This window comes from Toxotes jaculatrix, chromosome 7, assembly GCF_017976425.1.
Source record: "Toxotes jaculatrix isolate fToxJac2 chromosome 7, fToxJac2.pri, whole genome shotgun sequence".
Taxonomy (NCBI): domain Eukaryota; kingdom Metazoa; phylum Chordata; class Actinopteri; family Toxotidae; genus Toxotes; species Toxotes jaculatrix.
The window spans coordinates 9,111,470-9,134,050 of NC_054400.1; the positions used below are offsets into that span (position 1 = coordinate 9,111,470).

Here is a 22,581-nt window from a genome sequence, read left to right on the forward strand (position 1 = left end):
ATCCACAGTTTCATACTGAACTCATACATCACATCACTCATACATCACAGACCTTGAGCTATTTTCAGGCCATCCATTTCTTAATGATTTGGGGATGTAGGGAAATAAATCATTGCATGTCCCAGCTCAGTCTTTGAAAAACACTTTTATGCAGCCTGACTCAAAGAGGTTTGAGTTCATAGTGGGTATCTACAGGGCAGCATCTCTCCAAGCAAGAATCTTGAATTCTTTATATGTCTTCAAGCAATGCTTAACTTTGATACAGCTTTTTCATTTTCCACCACATTCACCTTGACACGACTCCATTAACAACCTAGCTGGCACTGGTTTATTTATCTGTCACGAGTGATCTGATTTTGTTTTCCTATTCTTAGCACTAGCATTTAAATGACAAAATGCTGACAAAAATAATGTTAATTTCTGTCCTCTGGTTACATTTGTGTGTGTGTGTGTGTGTGTGTTAGACAGTTTTTAGGCTTATTGGAGCAGAATAATAAGAAATAAGAGGGAAGGGACATGACTGCTGGTAACCAAGCATACTTTATAATGAGAGGGTAATGCACACATACAGTTCAAGTCAAACACTACAAATTTATTACCAAAGTGGAAAATGCTTTTCAAGAGGTCTTAGGTTTTGTTTATGAGAAATCATTTTAACACATGCTTTAGGCTGGTTTTACAGAGTGCTATAGTGATGTGATTTAAGGCATGGATTTTAAAAAAAAAGAATGTTGGAAGTTCGCTAACCAAAAATATAACAGGCATCACTTGTCTATTTTGATCATATTGAGAATCATTTATGAAAGCTCCAAAGCTGCTCCTTATCATTCTTGTTGTAAATACTTAATTTGATCTTTGGTTTTGACAGATAGAAGGAACATTATTTATTTAAGACACGTATGTACCATAACTCCCAATTATTTTGATGACAGTCCAGTAGGATTTAAACTTTGGATGGGTGGATGACTGTGTGTGGGATTCTTTTTTTTAAATAAACCATGTGGCATACAGCTGTGCTGCTGTGTGAATTCCTGTTATAGTTCTGCCGAATTGCTTGATGTTGTACAGAATTATTTTATCTTACGCTTGACCAGACTGGGACCTTTATCACCACAGTGCTGTGGCACTAGAGATAGAATTGCTTGTATCAATTAAATTATGTGTCAGAAAGGGAGAATTTTGTAAGCTAAGTGTGAAAACATTTATTAATCTATCAGCGCAAACTCTCTGAACATATTATTTCAAACCTCACACAACTCTAAGTGTTGTGATTAAATGAGCACTTGGTTCTGCATCTTCCTTATCCTCTATATACTTAACACATGCACACATACAGCCATCTATCACATACTGCTGGGAGTTGAGCAGTCTAACTAAATTAACCAGGCTATTTCTAATTTAACACTGTCTTTGTTATGGTAATTATCATATAAACTCTCCTGGTGTGTCGCTGCAGAGGTTTGATGAAATTGCGTTTCTATTTTTTCCTCTTGAGTGTGTGAGCGAGAGAGAGAGTGTGAATTTTTAAAAAGGATTTCAGGATGTAGGTTGGGGGGTGTTGCTGCCAAGTTGACAGTATTTTGATACATGTTCTGCTCTTTTCTCTCTGCGTTGTCATGTTAACTTCAGTTTAACTTTGTTGACCAGTAAGAAAACAGCCAACGTGAACATCCATATGAAGCCTAACAGCACTAGAATTCACTGCAGCCACTTTCTTCATCATGAAGGGTGTCTTCTTTATGACCAAACAGCATAGATAGGCAGCTAACCTGAGATGCATCACATGAATATTTCATATCTTTGACAGAACAGTGCTTGACAGTGGTGCCTCCTTCTTAGAAACTGTTGTTTCCCAGAGCTCAGAACAAAGTTAACACATTTAAGACAAAACATTTAGATATTATATATTTACACCACCTAACCCAATTTTTTAAATTTCACTTTTTAGTACATTTATAATAAAATTTATAAATATAAATGTTTTTGTTTTGTGTCACTGTACTGACTCCATGGGGTCTCTTTCTTCTGTCTATTTGATCTCCCACAGCCATGTGAACCATTTCACCGGGATCGTGTACCAGAGTGTATTGCTGTCTCAGAAGCAGCCAGTCAGAACTGTCAGCATGGATGAGTCTGTTCAGCCGAACACTTCTCCTGCGCAGTGGCCAGGTAAATCAAACAAAACATATACATTTTTGGCTAAAATTAAAAGAACTTTTTCTCATTATCAACAAATAAAAGTCCAAAAGCAACAACTTTGTGCAACTTTCCTCTCTGTTACATTCAGCTCCAGGCTGATTCATTTCCACTGAAGATTTAAATAGCCAAAAACAGGTCATGAATATATAGTCTCATTTTTAATAAAGGCTCAGTAAATTCCTTAAACAGCTGGATACTTTTTTCTTTGCCAAACAGACTTGAACATGAGTCGATATTGTATTTGCTGGAGACTATTTTTAGCTGCAGATTAATATACATTTGGTTCTCCAGTGAGTATTTACAGCAGCAAGAGCAGCTGGTATATGTGGGATTAATTCAAAATAAAATACAGTGCCTGTGTTCATCATAATAAAGAAGCATGTCACCCAGTGCAATACTGTTGCTCACTGATGTGTTTTTAATAGTTTTTAGAAGGCAAATAGGGTCTATGCTACCAAGGAATATCCTATATCAGGGTTTGACTACACAGAAAATACTTGTTAGTGGGATCAGTTCATTGTTGGCTTTGGTCTTTTCATGGGAAGGGTTGCCAAGAAGAGAAATACACAATACCCTCAGACTTATCCTTTAATCAAATCTTTGAATAATACAGCAGACTAAATATTCTGCTTTTATGTTTCTCAAATTCAAATAGATTTATTGTTGTTTTCTTCTGTTTTGTATGAAATTTTCTGTGTTGGTTATTGATTTAGAAAGCTCGGTATTATGGTCAACTTCTAAAAATTAAAAAATTCTTGTAGTTTACACACTTAAATTGCTTCTACAAATACTGCCGTCTTTCTCTCTTCCCTCTCTCTTCTTTTTCTTACTCATCCCTCTGTCCAGGTATCGCCTCTCTGATTCGTCTGTTGAGCTCGGCAGGTGAGGAGAGCCAGCCAGGCTTGGCTGTGCTGCTCTGTGAGATCCTGACTGCTGTCTTCCTCAGTCTGTTTGTTCACGGCATGGCCACTCACTCCAGCAACGAGCTGTTTCGCATCGTGGCCCACCCTCTCAACAGCAAGCTTTGGGTGACAGTGTTCGGAGGAGGTGCCCGGACCCCTGTCATTGAGAAACCTAACAGCCCAACAAGAACACCCCCACCAGGTGATTGTTTCAGGCTAACTGGTCTTCCTTCTGATGGTCCGCCTGAGTGGCTGTCTCTCTGTGTGGGGTTTTTCTTTTGGTGGTGACTCAGTAGCTAAATCAAATCACTTCTGCTAAATTAATTGGGTTCCTGTCTGTAGGTCATAGTGAAATCCATCAGCCTGTTAGTGTGGGAGCTGTTTCCCTCACACTCTGTCTGTGCTACTCTCTCGTGGTTGGCAGGAGAAACCTGATGTAATGCAAGTGTAACTCCTGTTTATTTGAGAAATACTGTATAGGCATTTTATCTTCTTTTGTTTGTCTGTTTTGTTTTTATTGTGTGTTGTTGGGGTTTGTTTTTTTAGGAAGACATTTCAAAAGTGATGTAATTGTCATTAGCAAAAAAAAGCATGTCAGATTGGCATATGTATATACAAGATGTGAAAATGAGCAAGTGTGTGTAGTTGCGATGCAAGCTGAAATCATAGATATAGTATTTTAACAACCGCTTTCTCTTGACACTGCAGCCTCTCCGAGTGGCTCAGACAAGAAGTCCAGACGGTTCAGGCTTCTGTCATCGCGCAGTGGATCCAGAGAGGAGTCTGGCATAGAGCGGGAGGGGCCATCCAGTCCCAGGCGTGTCCCTGTAGTGGAACAAGAAGCTGCCTCCATCTTTAAAGAACGATTTGTCCCTCCAGAGCTCAGCATTTGGGACTACTTTATTGCCAAGGTAAAAATACAAAGAAAAAAAGAAAGTTAAAACATGGCCCTTTTATATCGACTTCTTGACGTTCTTTTCTGAATTTAGCTTGAGTAGCTTTTCATTGGAATAGTATTTCATATTGGTGGCTCATTTATATTTTGATAATATTACAGTCCGGCTTGTAGTTTCTGCTATGGAAAGACAGCAGTAATTTGTGATCATTTGGATGTGTTACTCTGATAATATAATAATCAACATGTACAAAAGCTGACTGTCAGCAAATGAAAGAAAAAGCATGTTTCTTTTTTTAACCTAAAACAGTATGTTTATCTGTCCTCTTCACTGTTGTTATTGTGTTCTTGTGTGTTTTAGCCTTTGTTGCCACCATCAGAAAACAGAATTGAGTATGACTCTGAGGAGAGCCAGGGCAGTCAGGATGAAGACGAAGATGACGATGAATATGAAGATGTGTTTGACCCCAACTCTCCACAGCGAGAGCATTCTAACCACAATTCATACAGGTGATGACAGCACTGCAAACGGTGGCTCATCTTCACCTCATCCTGAAGGAAACATGCATGTCATTACAGTTGTTTGTGTCTATCCATAGACTCAGTTGCACAGCTTCCAAATTTTGCTCCACGTTCAGTCTGAACACACATTTATGGTTCCAGTTTTTTTGAAGGCAGCTTTGAACCCATCCCAGTGTTTATGTTCAAAACCTTAATCTGATTTGTAATGGCTTCTTCTCCTCCCAGTTGGTGTTTAATGCGTCTCGCAGTGGTTCAGCTGGTGTTGGTCAACCTCAAGTCCTTTTACCCAATGGCAGGATATGATCTATTAGGTAAACACTAACATACACCACACACCCTCTGATGTACTAATGTCCAGGATGTAGATAAGTGTTGCCCCATTTCTCACAGCCTGTCTAATCTAATCTTATGCCTTTTTGTTTGTGTGCCTGCTTCTATTAATGCAGATCTGCCTGTGGGCTCTCCTCTGTGTCACGCTGTGCTGAAAACGCTGCAGCGCTGGGAGCAGGTGCTGCAGAAGAGGCTAGAGATCTTCGGGGGCCCCCCTTCCAAATACATCTCCACACAACTCCAGGATGAAACAGCCGCTCCTGGCCCCGCCCTGCTAAGACATAAGGCCCTGTTTGAACCGTCCAACACCCCATTCAGGTATCACCATGAGCTGTGGATCAGTATCACAAGTTAAAAATGTTTGAGAGGTTTGAAATTTCTTGCCTTTTTGGGGGGTTTTTTAAAGACTGAGTTTGAAATTTGTGAGCATTAGCATGTTTGTTGATGAACATATTTGTAATTCTTTAGCGCCTTAAAAGCGTTTGTGTTTGAGTGTGCTGCAGAAGAGGCAGACCAAAACCAAGATATACTTCTTTTAAACATAATGATTTAATGTTAACATGATGCTGTTCAATTGATTACAGTTTGCCTCCAGTACTAGATGTATCTGCACACATCCATATCATCCTTACTCCAGACCCACAGTTTTATCCCTGCACAGATTGACCCCTGTAGATTTCCACATGGCTTGTACAGTATGCACTGTGGGAATTTACTGTTCTTGGGAGAACACCACTCTGCATGTGATGTGTCTTGCCTTAAGCACCAGCTATGTAAAGTTTTTAGATCAGCACCAATGGCACAAATCAGAAATAATATTTTTTAACACATTTAGTTGTGGCTCAGTGAACTGATATGACAGATTTAATGAGCATTACTGTTAATATGCAGGAGATGTTCTATTCTTTTCAGGACTAACCACCAGTCAGCACTGCCAGTGAAACGTTTGTGGCAGTATCTGGTCAAGCAGGAAGAAGTGCAGGAGACTTTCATTAGACACATCTTTACCAAGAAACGGGACCCGAATGAGGTACGCCACGTTTTGCACCATGCCAACCCACTGCATGAACTGTCTCCATGTTGCACAGCTAGCACAATGTATTAATTGTCTTTAAATAACACATTAACTATTTTCTTATGATTAAAATCTACAACACATCTCTGTATTTACCCCCAGGCACACTGCATCATTATTGCTTTTACATCTCTGTTGGTGCATTTGTGTTTTTTTTTTTGTTTTTTTTTGTTCAGCATGCCAGCCACATGTATTATTACTGCCTCCAGTTGCATGGTGATGCTTTTAATTTTATTCAAATAATTGCTCCCTGTTTGATTAACATTACAATAATTCAGTTTCTGTGTGTGTTTGCATGGTACATCACTGGTTGTTGGTGTATGTTGTGTGTGTGTGGATGTATCTGCCACGTGCTGCTTCCCCCAATCATTAAAGTCGGTTGAGGACCAGACTGACAATATGAAATGTTCAGGGATGGACGAGACAGGAAACAATCAGGTACTGCTACTTTAGATAAATTGTTGTTTATGGTATTGGAGTGGGGTGGGCTTGGTATCGAACCTCAGTACCTTTTGCAATACTTTCCAAATTGAAAATTGACTAAAAGTTTGGTCAGTTCAAATTTTTTTTTACTTGTCGACTCACTCTATGATCAGATATTGCCTGATTTTATAGTAATTTTAAAATATATTTTACTTAGGTAAAGTTATTTTGTTTGTGTTAAGACTACATTAAACATGTTTGGCTTATTACTTATTTGTTTTTTAGAACCACACACTTAAATTATGTAGAATAAATTGTATTGTGTTGCATTGGCACTGATACTGAAAATTTTCAAAAACCACTCAGCCCTGGGGGCGGGACAAACATTTCTGTGAAAAATAATAATCTTGGGAATTAAACGTAGAAATAAAACAATGCCATTTTCTTTTTCTCATAGCATTGATAACACGTACTGCTTATCTGTAGGGTTACATGTTTTTAACATGTATACTGCGGAAAACCCTTTCAGATGGCTTTGGTCACAATCGACAAAAGGAAAATACCTGGTTTCAAAACTGTATGGTTGGCCACGCAGTTTACCGGTACTGTTTACATTACGCTTTACAGTCTGTGATGGGTCAGAGCATCACTCTAAAAGCAGCACCAGATAAGTCTAAATAATACAATTAACTTATTTTTATCATAAAGTACATTTCCAAGAACCAGTCTCCACTTCAAAATGGCATTGTTTTATCTGAGTTTTCACAGCATGTTTATAAAAATGTGTGATGTTTTCATTATAAACAACAGTACTTCCGCTTTGATAAGACCAACGAGTTGACTGTGTCGTACTCTGCACAGATGATGTGAAACCTTATGAAACTTCACGTCACCATACTGTAGCATGGGGGGCACAAACTGCACCGCTGATATATGGGAACATGCACATCATGTCATTGTATTTGCCTGTGATAGAATAGTAAATGTGGCCTGTCACATTTAATCTAAGAAACATTAAAATTGTAATCTTGGCAGAATTACAGTGCGTGTATTTCCAAGGCCATGAACTCTTGAACGTTCCTCTCAGGATTTGATATTAATCTTACATTTAGCTGTCTAAATATTCATGTGAATGGGAACCATAAATCTTAAATTGCACTGTAAACTGATGCTTCATAGAGGTTTTCTAATCTTCTGGCTCTCGCTGTGCAAGCCGCTACGTCATAGCTACTCCATTTGGCTCAGTGTTAATTAACCCAGTCTCTCAGAGGACAAGCTATGAAGCTGAATAGTTTCTGATTAATGGGCCCAGCACTGTCGCAGTGAATCTGTGTCCCACAGGGATTATGTGCTCTGTGAAAATGGTAAACCACCATATTTAGATTTCTGCAAGTCAAGTTTTACTTTATTCCATCTGACAGAAAATGACATGGTCTTTTCCCCTTGAATAAATGCAGTAAAGACTTTAATTCAATCTCATGCTAAAGGGATGTCTGTCTCATTTTGAGTAACTTTGGCATCAAAATGTAAAATGTAACATCTCTATACAATATGCAGAGCTACTGTACTACTACTGCATGTGTCCCATAGGGCTTATATGGTACAGAGTGTGCTTGTGCTCATTGCTTAAGGGTTGTTGTGCTCATGCTATCTAATGACACTAACCCAGTTATGTTGGCTGCTGTGGTTAACAGTGTGGCCTGATGCACCTCACATGTTCTCTCCTAACTCCTAAAGGCAAGACAAACACATAAAGAAAGAGTGTGCATATTACACTGCAGAAAACAAAGAGTAAGCCCAGACTGAGGCTTGGTTCTTTTATAACATCAGCTCCGTTATCCTCTACAGCAAATAATTTGACACTTTATTTAACAACCCCTCTCATGGATCTTGTCAGGTCGTTGGTGCTGTAGCATGAAGGGAAATGTATCTGAAGTCATGGCTGTTATTTGTCAGCAGGAAGTGTTTGCTAATGTTTCATCTGTAATGATTGAATCTCCACGGTGGTGATTTATGTGTGTGCGTGTGCGTGTGCGCGTTTGCTCTTCTGTGCAGACTGAGTCAGATCTGGGCAGCCCCGGAGGAAAGGCACGCATCATCCACAAGGAATCTGACATTATCACAGCGTTTGCCATCAACAAGGTACAACTGCTTTACACAGATGTCACTGAACAGCACAATATACTGTGAGACAGGCACAGGACTTCATGGGTTTATCAGTCCGTCTGGCCTATACTGGTCTTTCTATTTAAACCTCACAACGTCCACCTCGAGAATAATGTATGCGACTCAATTTGTTTAGTAATGTTATAAATAATCAGTACTATGGAAGCCTGTGCAGTAATCTCTGTATTAAAGTTTCATTGTTTTTTTTTTCTTAGTTACTGGGAAAATATAAAATGTATAGACAGACGGGCCTAGGTTTCTCCCATGGAAAATGCCAAACAAACAACAGAGCTGCAAAAATGAACCGTTAAAAAATGTAATCTGCTTTGTGTCATGTAACATTCAGTTGGAGTTGATTCATCAGCCATTTATTCCTATCTAATCTCTCTCAGAGATATACTTTCAGGTCTTTTATATTTTTATATTCTTATACATTACCTCCCAACCTCATCACATCAACCTCTTTCCAACCAGCTGTTGTCAACGAATCTCTGATAAGCTGATAAGCTATAATACCACTGTACACTACGCCACTGCCCAGCACCAATGAGCAGACAAAATTAGCAACTAGCTTTTGAACACACCAGAGCATTTAGCAGCTAAAGAGCCAGATATTCCCCACCAAAAACGGAGGTGAAAGGAGAGTAAGTAGTAGACTAACAGCCAGAAACACAATATAAATGTTAATGTCGCTCCATGCTGGCTTGATGTGCAAATATGCAACTGTTTGCAGACACATTTGCCGGTACACCTTCATAAAATGATAATATGTCAATGTTGTATGCCCTCAACACAGCACAGACAAAAAAAATCAATTAATCTTTAAGTAGTTTCAGCCCAGCTGCGCATGTTAACAGTACTTTCTAGTGTGGTTGAATAGATGTACCACTTACTGAATAAAAGAAAAATTTATATTCAGAATTTGAAGTTTTAAATTGTACTGGATGTTAAACTGAATATTAAAAAACACCTGAATTTCAAGTCACTTCAACAAATACCTCTTCAAATTTAGAGCACACAATTCAAATTCAGAGCAAATATCAAATTCTTTTGGCCAGTGGCACAACTCTTACACCGTATTGTATCCACTTTGATGTTGTCGAACTTGTGTTTTCTCTGTTTGATTTAAGACGAGGTTCACAGTATGATACTAACGCTTGAATACAGCTATTTATTTTAAAAGGAAGCAGTTGGTGCTGGCCTCTTCTCAACCATGATCAAAGGAAGATGCACTTCAGGTCATCATTAAAAGCAAAAAGCTGAATGGTTTTATGACCATAGGCAAAATAGAGTTAGAAAAACTCTTACTCTCACTCTTGTTACAATTCCTAACTTTTCAAATTTTGCACATACATTAAGCTTCATTCTATCTCCCCTTCCCCTATCCTCTTTGTCACCCACCTCTCCCTTTCCCCATTTCCTGTCTGGGTCTGTCTTCCAGGCCAATCGTAATTGTTTAGTCATGGCCTCCACCCATGACATTCAGGAGCTGGATGTGTCATCCATCTTGGCCACACAGATCTTAACATGGATCGATGATGATGAGGCAGAAGCCAAAGGGTAAGAGAGCAATCTGTGTGTGCGTTGTGTGCGTGTGCTTATGAGATCCTATTATAGAATCTCACAACAAGGGTACTTTGTGTCAGTGTGTTATTTGTGGCTGAATAATTTAAGAACTAAATTCACATAATACTGGCTCTCAGTAAGTTATTGTAAGTTATTTTTTCCTTCTAAGGATGTTTAATCTTACTTTGCTTTTTGAAATCTTCATTAAGTACATCCTACAATCTTTCTAAACTATAAAGCTCTGGATTGGTCTCTGCCAAAAACCTAAATTATGCTGTCATGTCATGAAAATATATGTCTTAATTATTATTCTGTCTGCAGTGTTGCAGGCGATGACTTCCTGGTGGTCCATGCACGTGATGACTTTGCTGCCCTCCATGGCACCACACCGTACACCCACAGTAGCCCTGGCACACCCATCAACATGCCATGGCTAGGAGGCCTGCAGACAGGCAGGGGTGCAGCCATGGTGAGCTCTAAACCTGCATTTGTATGTGATGATATTATCTGAATCAGCAAGAGTTGTCTGGTGAATGCACACCAAAGACTAGGTGCCGGTCACAGCGTCCCAGTTGTGAATATATGCTACTTTTCTTGTTCTTTCTCTTTATTATAATATATTCTTTTTGTTAAAATTACATCAGTCACATTTTTTTTTCAATGTTGGTGAGAACATGGCCAGCTGCAAGTATACATAGTTTGTAGTTCAGCTAAACCTTGAAAAACCAGCAGTATGATCCCTTAAGCTTCTATAGACAGTGCTGCGCAGATTGCCATCCTCTTCACTGCTTTTCTGGAATCAGTTGGTATTGTCTGTTCCTCTGGATTTGCCCGTGTTTGTACTCAAAGCAAAATCCTCAAAGCAGTTACAGTGACTTCAGTTGATAATTCATTTTTGTCTAGGCTCAGTTTGCCAAAAGCATCACGGCTGCTAGCCTTAGCTTCCCTCATTGACTTACAAAGGAACTGAGGTGTTGTTCACTGCTGCAGCTTGTCATTTTATGCAGTGTTTATGGAAAAGTCTGTAAGAGCTGAGAAGCTTGGCGTTAGCAGTGGGGATGGAGATTGATTTGGTTTCGGTGGTAGCAGTGTCTTTGAATGGTGCAGCAGTGAGTCATGTTTGTTGATATTAACCAGTTTGCTCATTGCTCTTGATATGCAGACTGGACAGTGAGAGCCACTCTGCATCGAAATTATTCTACCAACCAGTCAGGCAGTTTGCACAAGGTTGAAGCAGAATACATTCAGAGACGGTAATAAATAAAATCGTTGCCAGACGTTGTTGGTAATGCTTGCCTCTCTGGGCCACCAGTCATTTTACAGGAGAGAAAACAGTCGCTGAGCTACAGCATATTAAGGCAATATCTCCTATATGGTGATAGAATTGTAGCTTATAGGCAGCATCAAATATGTAGTTTGGCATAATGAGTAAGATGAAAACATTTCTGACCTTTGATTGGATTTTAACCACAGTTAAGCCACTTTCAGACATGCACCTTGTTACCATAACCTAAACCTGAGCCCAATCTTTATCCTAAACCCAACCAGTTATCTCTGCAATTCCTAACTATAACCTGCGCCCTCACCCTAACCGTGGACCACAACGGTATGATAATAACAAAAAGCCATCAGTTTAATACACAGATAAAACCAACAACACTGTATATTCCATGTCTGGTAAATGGCTTTAGAACTGTGCAGTATTGTGTAACTCTGTATTATTATATAGCAGTGTACTTCTCCCTGTTGTAAAAAAAAGAAAAATCACTGTTTGCTATAATGAAGTTGTGCAGTTTTCTGCTAACATTGGCTAAAAATCTTCTCCACCTCCTCTTCACTTTTCTTCTCCCAGATGATCAAGAGAAATATCAATAATGTGAGGCGAATGACCTCGCATCCCACGCTGCCTTACTGTAAGTATTACTATTAGATTAGAAGAGTATTTGCCTCTGAAAGGTGCTATGCAGACATTATATTTCTCATGTTAAAAAAGAGCCTTCAGGGGATGCTCACATCACCCAAAAAGGTTCTCTTATGTAGATATTTAGCAAGTGGTAAAGTTTATTTCTTCTGGTCCCTCTGCTGCTGTTGATTTGAAAAGGCTGAGTGAGCCGTACTTGTATTTTCCAGGCAAACCGCAGAATGGGGATTCACTTGTGAGGTGTTTGAGTGGAATAATTCCCAGCAGGTTGTGAGAACGGCTGGTGAAGTGTGTGTGTGTGTGTGTGTGTGTGTGTGTGAATTAAACCGTTTCCTTCGTCAATTATAAAACAGGTACTTTTGGGAACAAAGAAATGCCAAAACCTCATGTTGGGATCAGAATGCTCATCGAGATGCACTGGAAAATGGGCCAAGCTGATGTTTCTGTTTTACAGACCTGACCGGAGCTCAGGATGGTAGTGTGAGGATGTTCGAGTGGGGTCACTCCCAGCAGATCATCTGCTTCAGAAGTCCAGGCAACTCCAGAGTCACCAGGATACGATTCAATCACCAAGGAAACAAGGTTACAAAGCCAGACACACTAATAGTGTAACTAATAACAGTTGTCTACCAATATACAGATGTCAGACTATTCTTAGCTTTGCAGCATGACTGCATTGTGATGTGAACCTGTCAGATTCAGCAACATTTTCACACTTCCTCTCACAACTTTGCCATCCAGCACGAACCACAGTGGGGAGTTTGGCTTCAGCACACATTGTTCCTCAGCTGAGTGATTCAACGCTCTGAACTCAGGCACTCGCCTCAAGCTAATCATTTTCTCAGATGGTGCCTCTCCCGTGCCAGTACTATCTTATCTCCCTGTTCTGGCCAAAAGAGTGAAATATGCTTCAAAAAATTGGAAAGACAGGACATTCAGAGCTCTTGATTTTAGTTATGTAAGTGGTGCTTGGACTTATGAGGCAGTTGACGTGTTTTGGAACATAATCTGAGCACAGTCCAAATCACCTGAAGGGAGTGGTGGTTCTCAGGTGTGTGGAAAAACAGGAGCTTCTGACAATATGTTTTTGTCTATCTGTTGTAAAATAAAGGATAATTGTAACTTTACTTTAGCAAAGTCTCAAATCTGCTCTCTGAATGTTTTATGTAGTTCGGTATCGTCGATGCTGATGGAGGTTTGAGTCTCTGGCAAACCAACACAAGTGGGAATACACCCAAACCATTCCTGGTAAGAAAGTTAAGAGCCAACTCCTTTTCAAACCTTTTCTTTTTCCAGCATGTTCCCTTTTATTTTTATCTGTCTAGACCACCTTAGTGTCTTCTCATTTTCCTCCTGTCATTCTCATTTTTGTTTACTCTTCTCCTGCTTCTCTATTAATGTCAATATTACTAAGCGTCTTCTTTGTTTCTGTCTGCCAGACGTTGCAGTGCCACAACAAGACAGCTCATGACTTTGTCTTTGTGGGCTCCTCCTCCCTCATCGCCACTGCGGGCCTTTCCACAGATAACAGGTACAAGAGACTTGGAAGCGAAATCTTGTCCCCCAGTCATCTTCAAAAATTGTCCCCTCTCTTTAATTCTGTGCCACAAACTTATGATTAAATGCTGAAATCTTTTCCATTCAACGTCACTGTTCTGCAGCCAACAGGAATAATGATGTCCTTTGATGAACATGTTGGAATGGATAGTAATTTGGCTATTTTTGACTCCACAGGAACGTGTGTCTGTGGGACACTCTGGTGACTCCTGCAAACAGCCTGGTACATGGTAAGACAGCACAAGAAAAACTTTTTTTCAACAGCTTTTTAAGAATTAAATTATTTAATTAATTATTTAAGAATCATTTGAACACCTTAAGAGCTGAAAGAATTAGTCTTTTGATCAAGCAGTCAGTCAACCAAAAATTAATCTGCAGCAATTTTGAAAAAAATCTAATTGTTCAAGTTTATTAAGCAAGGCTTGAAGAAAGTTTCCAGCCAAAGAACTGTCGAAGCCCCAAATATTGTAATAATGTTTTCCCAGCATTTCTTCTCCTCTCTGTTCACCTGTTTTTTCATTAATGCATCTCTGTCCTGTCTTTCTCCCTCTGATTTTTTTCTGTCTCATCCTCAACATCTCATCTTCCCTGCTGTTCTCTCTCCTCAGCTTTCTGCTGCCATGAGTCGGGTGCTACTGTGCTCGCGATGGCCCCCAGGCAGCAGCTGCTTATCACAGGCGGGAGGAAGGGATGGATCAGCGTCCTGGAGCTTCCCCACAGGCACCAGCGCCAGAGCTTCCAGGCCCATGACTCGCCGGTCAAAGCTCTGGCTGTCGATCCAATCGAGGACTGTTTTATCAGTGGGTCAGCTGAGGGCAACATCAAGGTATTCTGACTGACCTCTCTTTGTTATTTTGCATTGAATAAATATATTTCCATACAAGAGATCAGGAAGTTTGATAAATAATCTTTTTGAATATATGAATATTTATTAGCATTTCTTGATGGATTTCAAGGTCAGTGGAAAATGGAAAGCAGACAGTTTGTTCTGTTGGAGAATCTCCCAGAAAGAATAAGATTTTTAAGTCATTGAAGTTCTGTGAGTTTTTTCAAAGGAAGTCATTAATTCTGTATGAGAGTTTCTCTGGGACCAGTGATTCTAAAAAACTTAAACTTGGATTATGAAAACAGTTTTGATCACTTCCTCTGCACAAAGTAAACTCATCCCTGACAGAACAGTCCTGCAGGGCATTTGGCACCCAGGTGTGAATGTCTCTGCTTTGCCCGCACATCGACAATCAGATGACTGTTGCCTTTATCCTTGGAGACAGTGAGCCCCCATCAAAGTCAGTCGAAACCAATGTCACACGTATGATTAACCACCTGCTCAGGACAATAGTGTGAATATCGGAGACTCAAGTGTAAGGTGAAAGTGGAGTAACACGGGAAAAGGCAAAGCAAAGTGTTTGGAGTGAACAGACAGGAGATGTGATCACCGTCCTCAGCTAATATATTTCAAGACAAGTCTTTCATCTTTTTGACTTGAATGTGTTGGCGCAGATCACACAGCTGTCACACCAAGGATGAAGCCACTGCGTCACACAGATGTAGAAGGAATGGTGCAGTGCACATCTGTTTGAAATTCAAATGACTTTCATTCTGGATGATTGCTCACAAAAACCTCCAAAGTTATGTGTGATGTTACTCATCTCGAAGCCGTTAATTGTATATTGGCTGATTGAAAATTTAATATGGATGTGCTGCAAATTTATAAGCTTTTAAAGATGTTTGATGAGAGACCATGGAAATGGAAGATTAACTAATATATACAGCCTTTCGTCTATGAATAACCTTATCAAATAATAAAGCTCCCAGGCTGGGAATATGAATCAAACAATGCAAGTTGCTCAGAGCTAATCGTGGTTCTCAGTGGACGCTCAGTGTGTGTTAACAATTTCTTGCCTGCCAGTCTGGGGCGAATCAACTTTAAGGATGAGGGTGCTGATATTACAGATTTTTCTTCACTGTCAACAGATCATGTCAAGAGACCAAAAGCAGCAATGCAGTAATCTGTCTCCCCACTTTATATCATCCCCACTCTGTCTGTGTCACTCAGTCCAGATGATTTGTTTCTACTGAAGATGTAAACCTTTAAAAACAGGTTCTAAATGTATTGGGGGTTTTTTTAAAATAAGACTAAGAGTCTATAGCCATGCTAGCAGCTCAAAAAGAGAATTGGAATTGACCTTATGGTGAAGGAAAAGTCAGAGAATTACCTAACTTAGCTTTGCTTTTCAAATCTTCCCCAACCTCCCCAGGTTTGGAGCCTGGCCACACAGTGTCTCCTCTATGCCTTTCCAAACGAACACGCCCGCCAGTCACTGTTCAGGAACCTCGGCACGGGTGTCATGCAGATCGAGGTGGGACCGGCCAATCACATCTTCTCCTGCGGCGCCGACGGAACCATGAAGATGAGGATCCTCCCCAACCGCTTCAGTGTTGTCAACAACAACCATGGCAACCTCAAGAACGATGTCAAATTCATCATATAGACAGAAAGGATGTGGAGTTAAAGCAATTGAACTGGATAATGTGAAGTGTGTTTTATGATGGAGCAAAGTGTCTGGCACCATTGTGGAAAGTACTTTAATACCTAACTGGAACGAATACTGCCATGGGTTCATTTCAGGGGAACGGTGCCATGACGGAACAATGATGTCAAGTGTTATCAAAATGAAGAGTGGCTTTCAGGACTGAACAGGTGAAATATTCATAGACTTTCACAGAGTGAGAGCGTGTCGTCTTGATTCAGGGCCTCTGAGAGTGACCGCGCAGTGAAACGATCGTATCTGCTGTGCTTTGCGTGGGCCGTGAACCCAAACGAGCCTTTACAAGTGTTTTAAACTGCTGTGGAAGTTAAAAGTGGGCACAGGGTACAACGATGGAGGGCACATTAAAATCAGTTTAAACTGAAGGAGAGACACAAACCCAGCTGGAGATTCTCCAAAACAAACTGCCATTTCAGTGTCTGCTGAAGAGCACATCGAGAGCTGCTTCTTTTTCTTTTTTTTTTTTGCACATGAAGTGAGGCTGTAGAAGGAGCATTGGAGTGAGAAGAGAATGTGAAGAGTCTAAAGTTGCAGCATTGTCCTGCTTAAACAGTATCACCTTCTCTTTAGTTTTCATTAGTCAAGCAGTCGTGATAGTTGAAGCTCTTCTGGAATCACTGCTGGAGCGTTCAGTTGATGAAATGAGAGTGTGTGTGTGTGTGTAGTGTGTCGTACAGAATCGTGATCCCTTTAGGGGTTTGAAGGTCTCAAGACGGTACGACACTGTCGAACCCGCTCAGCACAAAGCAGTAAGGCCAGTGCACATCGTTCAAAGCACATTAGACCCAGTCACAAGGACTCCAGGCACATTCTAGTGTCCACTATAATTTTTTTTTTTTTTTTTTTTAAACGTAAATGGCGCCAGCTTGGTTGAAAAGCAGAGGAACAGGTGTTAGTCACGATCAAACCACACTTAAGGAATTACAGGATGTGGATTTCATATCACTATTATTCTGTCACGTTTTAATTTTAGGTGTTTGGCTGGTGTCCCGTTCCAGCCTGACTTGAAATGAGCGCGGGAAACTTGATTTTATAAAGATGGAAAGAATAAACACGTCATATCTCTTAAACTTAAAAGAACAGTTTGACATTTTTAGGAAAAGTTTATTTGCTTTCTGGCAGAGACGTTAGCTGAGAAGATCGATGTCACTCATGTTTGGACGTTAAATCTGAGGCTACGAAATAGGAAGCATACTGTCGCTGTGGATTTTCTGAGGCGCTGATAGTGTTCATGCACAGACCAAACTATAATAACTAACCTGCTGTTGTTTTCATCAGTATTTACCTGTGACTTTCACCTCAAGCAATATCTTCGCCTCACCTCCCTCCCTCCATGTCTCCCTTACAGTTTGAAAACCTCTGGAATTTAGCCAAACCTTTTGTAGGTAGAAACCATCCAGTAATTCAGAAAGTTGCCCAAATTATAACAACCCGCCCAAATCAGTTTGTACCAATTAAAGAAACAGTAACCTGAGAGGAAACCTGCTGCTGGCTAAAGCGTCTTTAAATTTAATAGTCATATATGAGAATATCAGTCTTCTTATCTTCTCTGCCAGAAAGTGAATAAGAAGCTCATTTTCCAAAATGTTGAACTGTTCGTTTAATCCAGCTCGTCAAAATTTGTGACTTGAGTTTACACGTGTGCCGCCACCCAGTGTTTTCCTAACTTTGAAGGACTACCAGAACGCACCATTTCTCTTTCTCTATTTTGCACATAAAAATTAAGCTAAATTATATGTAGTTTAATGCATATAACTACAAACCTGAATGACGATAAAGCAGTCCAAGCCTTTGGTCGTAAGATTACAATATATAGTACGATATGTGTTTATCCTGGCCTAGATTTAATCAGCGGTATTATTATTATTAAGTGTCCTTAATCTCTAACAACTACTTCTGCCTTGCTGGCACAGTACTAGTACTGTTGGTCCTGATAATATTGATTATTACTGATAAGTTGCACAAAGTAGCTTTAATTTAAGGCCCTCGTTGGTAGGGACACCATGAATAATACCTTTTGTGACCGCATTGTTTTGTTTTGTTTGTTTTTTTTTTTAAATATCAATATTAAGCTTGAGAAAATATAGCAGGAAATTTTGCCGTTGACAATGGAAAGGGGGTTTATTCTGGTTGGGCAGTAAAAGTTTTAATGAGTATCTTATTTTGTCTTGGAAATGTTTTATTCCAATAATGATACACTTCCCTGTCATCTATTCTAAAGTTTCTTTTTCCATATGGACCATGATTGAAAACTGCCTTGGAAACAATATTGTTTGCCTTGTAGTAATCTTAATTTTATCACTAGACTTGCTTTATGTGGTTTTCTGTTCAGTTCCTTTAAAACAATCCCTATAATCACCTTAACTTCACTTTTTTTTTATCATTCAGTTTTGTTTTGTTTTTACATCATCGAAATTCAGCACATTGCCTTCAGTACATGCTTGGAAATTGTAGTCTAGGTTGGTGTAACTACAAACTGTCCTATCGCAGTTAAGTATGTCAGAGTATAATCCATTAAGCTAATTACTCACAGAACCTTGTTGTGCTGCTGTAGAGAAACAAATGTACGTTAGCTTTGATTTCAGGGAGGATAAACTGAGGAAAACCTTTTTGATGAAGCAGATTTATCGCAGTTATGTATATACATAGATCCATAAACAAGGCTTCTCATAATAACTGCGTAGTCAGAACGACTAGTCGTAGATAAACAGCGGGTAATGACAAAAGCCACTTTATGAAGAATATAATTCTGTACAAACAGGTATATTTATGAAATATGTTCATATTTAGAATAGACTTATTGATCAAAAGGCAGATGTAATCTTATTTCCTGCTTTTTTCTCTTATCCGTTTACCATTTCTATCTTTTTTCTCATTTTTTTCCTTTCGTGAGCTTGAACAACCACGTTGCGGTGTTGTTGTTTTTTTAAGTCTTATTTCTCCCCCACAAATCAAAGTGGGTGGAAGATGATGTGTACTCCTGCAGCAAAAGGAGAATAAAATACATTTCATCAAAGCCAAGCTATATGTACTCCTACAAAAAAACTGGAGAATAAAATAAATTTTATCAAATACTGCTTATTTTCCTCACTTGGCTTAATCAAGAAGAACCAAATATCATTTTCAACATTTTTTTCCCTCTTCAATCTTGCAAATGTGAATTTGATCAGATAATTCTAATTTTATAATGAAGATAATGTGTAAATCAATGTACTATATACAGAAAATGTACCAATGTAATTAAAAAAAAATCTATGCAACACGAGCAGATGTTTTTTGTAATTTTGAAAACAGGTGACATTTGATCGTACCACAAAAACACATTGCTATATTTGTTTGCATGATATTGAAAAAAGCTGCTCACTGCAGTCAAAAACAACGCTCTAAGCAGTGAGAGTGAACCAGAACACTGAAATTAAGGTTGCATGGCTCAACGAGTTGAGACTCACTGTAAAGCTCAATAAAAGACGAGTGGAGCAGCTGATTCAGATGATAAATCTCCATACTGTGAGCAATGCCTCTCACATACAGTATTGTAAATTATAGCAGTACAATGTGACTAACCAGAATAATCCAGGTTTTTAGTATATTTTTTACTGCTACATGTCAAACAAGTTACCAGTAGGTGCAGTAGATTCTCAGAAAACAAACAAGACCCAGCATTCATGATATGCACGCTCTTAAGGCTGTGCAATTGGGCAATTAGTTGAAAGGGGCGTGTTAAAAAAATAGCAGTGTGACATTCAATCAGTGAGGTCATCAATTTTGTGAAAAAACAGGTGTGAGTCAGATGGCCCCTATTTAAGGATGAAGCCAGCACTTGAACATAGTATAGTAAGGCGTCAAAGTGAGCCAAAAAAAGTCAAAAAAATTTTTAGCCTCAAAATTTCATAAAAATGGTCATAGTATAGTAAGGCGTTTAAATGGACAAAAAAAGTCATTTTTTAGAATGGCCTCAAAATGTCATAAAAATGGTCATAAAATAGTAAGGCGTCAAAATGGGCAAAAAAAAGTCAAAAAAATGTTTTGCCTCAAAATGTCATAAAAATGGTCATAGTATAGTAAGGCATCAAAATGGGCCAAAAAAAGTCATTTTTTAGAACGGCCTCAAAATGTCATAAAAATGGTCATAGTATAGTAAGACGTCAAAATGGGCCAAAAAAAGTCAAAAAAATGTTTTGCCTAAAAATGTCATAAAAAACGTCATAGTATAGTAAGGCACCAAAATGGGCCAAAAAAAGTCAAAAAAAATTTTTGCCTCAAAATGTCATAAAAATGGTCATAGTATAGTAAGGCGTCAAAATCGGACAAAAAAAGTCAAAAAGATTTTCGACCTCAAAATGTCATCAAAAACGTCATAGTATAGTAAGGCGTTTTTTTCGGCCAAAAAAAGTCAAAAATTTTTTCGACCTCAAAATGTCATGAAAAACGTCATAGTATAGTAAGGCGTCAAAATCGGACAAAAAAAGTCAAAATTTTTTTCGACCTCAAAATGTCATAAAAAACGTCATAGTATAGTAAGGCGTCAAAATCGGACAAAAAAAGTCAAAAAAATTTTCGACCTCAAAATGTCAGAAAAAACGTCATAGTATAGTATGGCGTGAAAATCGGACAAAAAAAGTCAAAATTTTTTTCGACCTCAAAATGTCAGAAAAAACGTCATAGTATAGTATGGCGTGAAAATCGGACAAAAAAAGTCAAAATTTTTTTTGACCTCAAAATGTCATGAAAAACGTCATAGTATAGTATGGCGTCAAAATCGGACAAAAAAAGTCAAAAAAATTTTCGACCTCAAAATGTCATAAAAAACGTCATAGTATAGTAAGGCGTCAAAATCGGACAAAAAAAGTCAAAAAAAATTTCGACCTCAAAATGTCATAAAAAACGTCATAGTATAGTAAGGCGTCAAAATCGGCCAAAAAAAGTCAAAAAATTTTTCGACCTCAAAATGTCAAAAAAAGGTCATAGTATAGTAAGGCGTTTTTTTCGGCCAAAAAAAGTCAAAATTTTTTTCGACCTCAAAATGTCAGAAAAAACGTCATAGTATAGTATGGCGTTTTTTTTGGCCAAAAAAAGTCAAAATTTTTTTCGACCTCAAAATGTCATAAAAAACGTCATAGTATAGTATGGCGTGAAAATTGGACAAAAAAAGTCAAAATTTTTTTTGACCTCAAAATGTAATAAAAAACGTCATAGTATAGTAAGGCGTGAAAATCGGACAAAAAAAGTCAAAAAAATTTTCGACCTCAAAATGTCAGAAAAAACGTCATAGTATAGTATGGCGTGAAAATCGGACAAAAAAAGTCAAAATTTTTTTCGACCTCAAAATGTCAGAAAAAACGTCATAGTATAGTATGGCGTGAAAATCGGACAAAAAAAGTCAAAATTTTTTTTGACCTCAAAATGTCATGAAAAACGTCATAGTATAGTATGGCGTCAAAATCGGACAAAAAAAGTCAAAAAAATTTTCGACCTCAAAATGTCATAAAAAACGTCATAGTATAGTAAGGCGTCAAAATCGGACAAAAAAAGTCAAAAAAAATTTCGACCTCAAAATGTCATAAAAAACGTCATAGTATAGTAAGGCGTCAAAATCGGCCAAAAAAAGTCAAAAAATTTTTCGACCTCAAAATGTCAAAAAAAGGTCATAGTATAGTAAGGCGTCAAAATCGGACAAAAAAAGTCAAAAAAATTTTCGACCTCAAAATGTCATCAAAAACGTCATAGTATAGTAAGGCGTTTTTTTCGGCCAAAAAAAGTCAAAATTTTTTTCGACCTCAAAATGTCAGAAAAAACGTCATAGTATAGTATGGCGTTTTTTTTGGCCAAAAAAAGTCAAAATTTTTTTCGACCTCAAAATGTCATAAAAAACGTCATAGTATAGTATGGCGTGAAAATTGGACAAAAAAAGTCAAAATTTTTTTTGACCTCAAAATGTAATAAAAAACGTCATAGTATAGTAAGGCGTGAAAATCGGACAAAAAAAGTCAAAAAAATTTTCGACCTCAAAATGTCATCAAAAACGTCATAGTATAGTATGGCGTTTTTTTCGGCCAAAAAAAGTCAAAAAAATTTTCGACCTCAAAATGTCATAAAAAACGTCATAGTATAGTAAGGCGTCAAAATCGGACAAAAAAAGTCAAAAAAATTTTCGACCTCAAAATGTCATAAAAAACGTCATAGTATAGTATGGCGTCAAAATCGGACAAAAAAAGTCAACATTTTTTTTTACCTCAAAATGTCATGAAAAACGTCATAGTATAGTGTGGCGTCAAAATCGGACAAAAAAAGTCAAAAAAATTTTCGACCTCAAAATGTCATAAAAAACGTCATAGTATAGTAAGGCGTCAAAATCGGACAAAAAAAGTCAAAAAAATTTTCGACCTCAAAATGTCATCAAAAACGTCATAGTATAGTATGGCGTCAAAATCGGACAAAAAAAGTCAAAAAAAATTTCGACCTCAAAATGTCATAAA

The 22,581-nt window shown here is 38.4% G+C and overlaps 1 protein-coding gene across 2 annotated transcripts in view; it reads left to right on the forward strand.

Annotated features, from left to right (window-relative positions):
* The window catches only part of LOC121184113 (dmX-like protein 1), a 51,391-nt gene extending 32,045 nt beyond the window's left edge, over positions 1-19,346 (forward strand). Inside the window, exons 34-51 of one of the 2 annotated variants that reach the window (XM_041041542.1) lie at positions 2,048-2,169; positions 3,046-3,303; positions 3,810-4,012; positions 4,358-4,506; positions 4,744-4,829; positions 4,965-5,166; positions 5,761-5,878; positions 6,299-6,361; positions 8,402-8,488; positions 9,954-10,072; positions 10,400-10,547; positions 11,931-11,991; positions 12,454-12,581; positions 13,170-13,247; positions 13,439-13,530; positions 13,734-13,786; positions 14,165-14,382; positions 15,815-19,346. In XM_041041542.1, coding sequence (XP_040897476.1) covers positions 2,048-2,169; positions 3,046-3,303; positions 3,810-4,012; positions 4,358-4,506; positions 4,744-4,829; positions 4,965-5,166; positions 5,761-5,878; positions 6,299-6,361; positions 8,402-8,488; positions 9,954-10,072; positions 10,400-10,547; positions 11,931-11,991; positions 12,454-12,581; positions 13,170-13,247; positions 13,439-13,530; positions 13,734-13,786; positions 14,165-14,382; positions 15,815-16,048 — 2,419 coding nt within the window. In that variant the 3' untranslated portion in view covers positions 16,049-19,346. The remainder of the gene's footprint in view (positions 1-2,047; positions 2,170-3,045; positions 3,304-3,809; positions 4,013-4,357; positions 4,507-4,743; positions 4,830-4,964; positions 5,167-5,760; positions 5,879-6,298; positions 6,362-8,401; positions 8,489-9,953; positions 10,073-10,399; positions 10,548-11,930; positions 11,992-12,453; positions 12,582-13,169; positions 13,248-13,438; positions 13,531-13,733; positions 13,787-14,164; positions 14,383-15,814) is intronic. The other variant, XM_041041543.1, reaches the window with a different exon arrangement.
* The last annotated feature ends 3,235 nt before the right edge of the window (positions 19,347-22,581 follow it).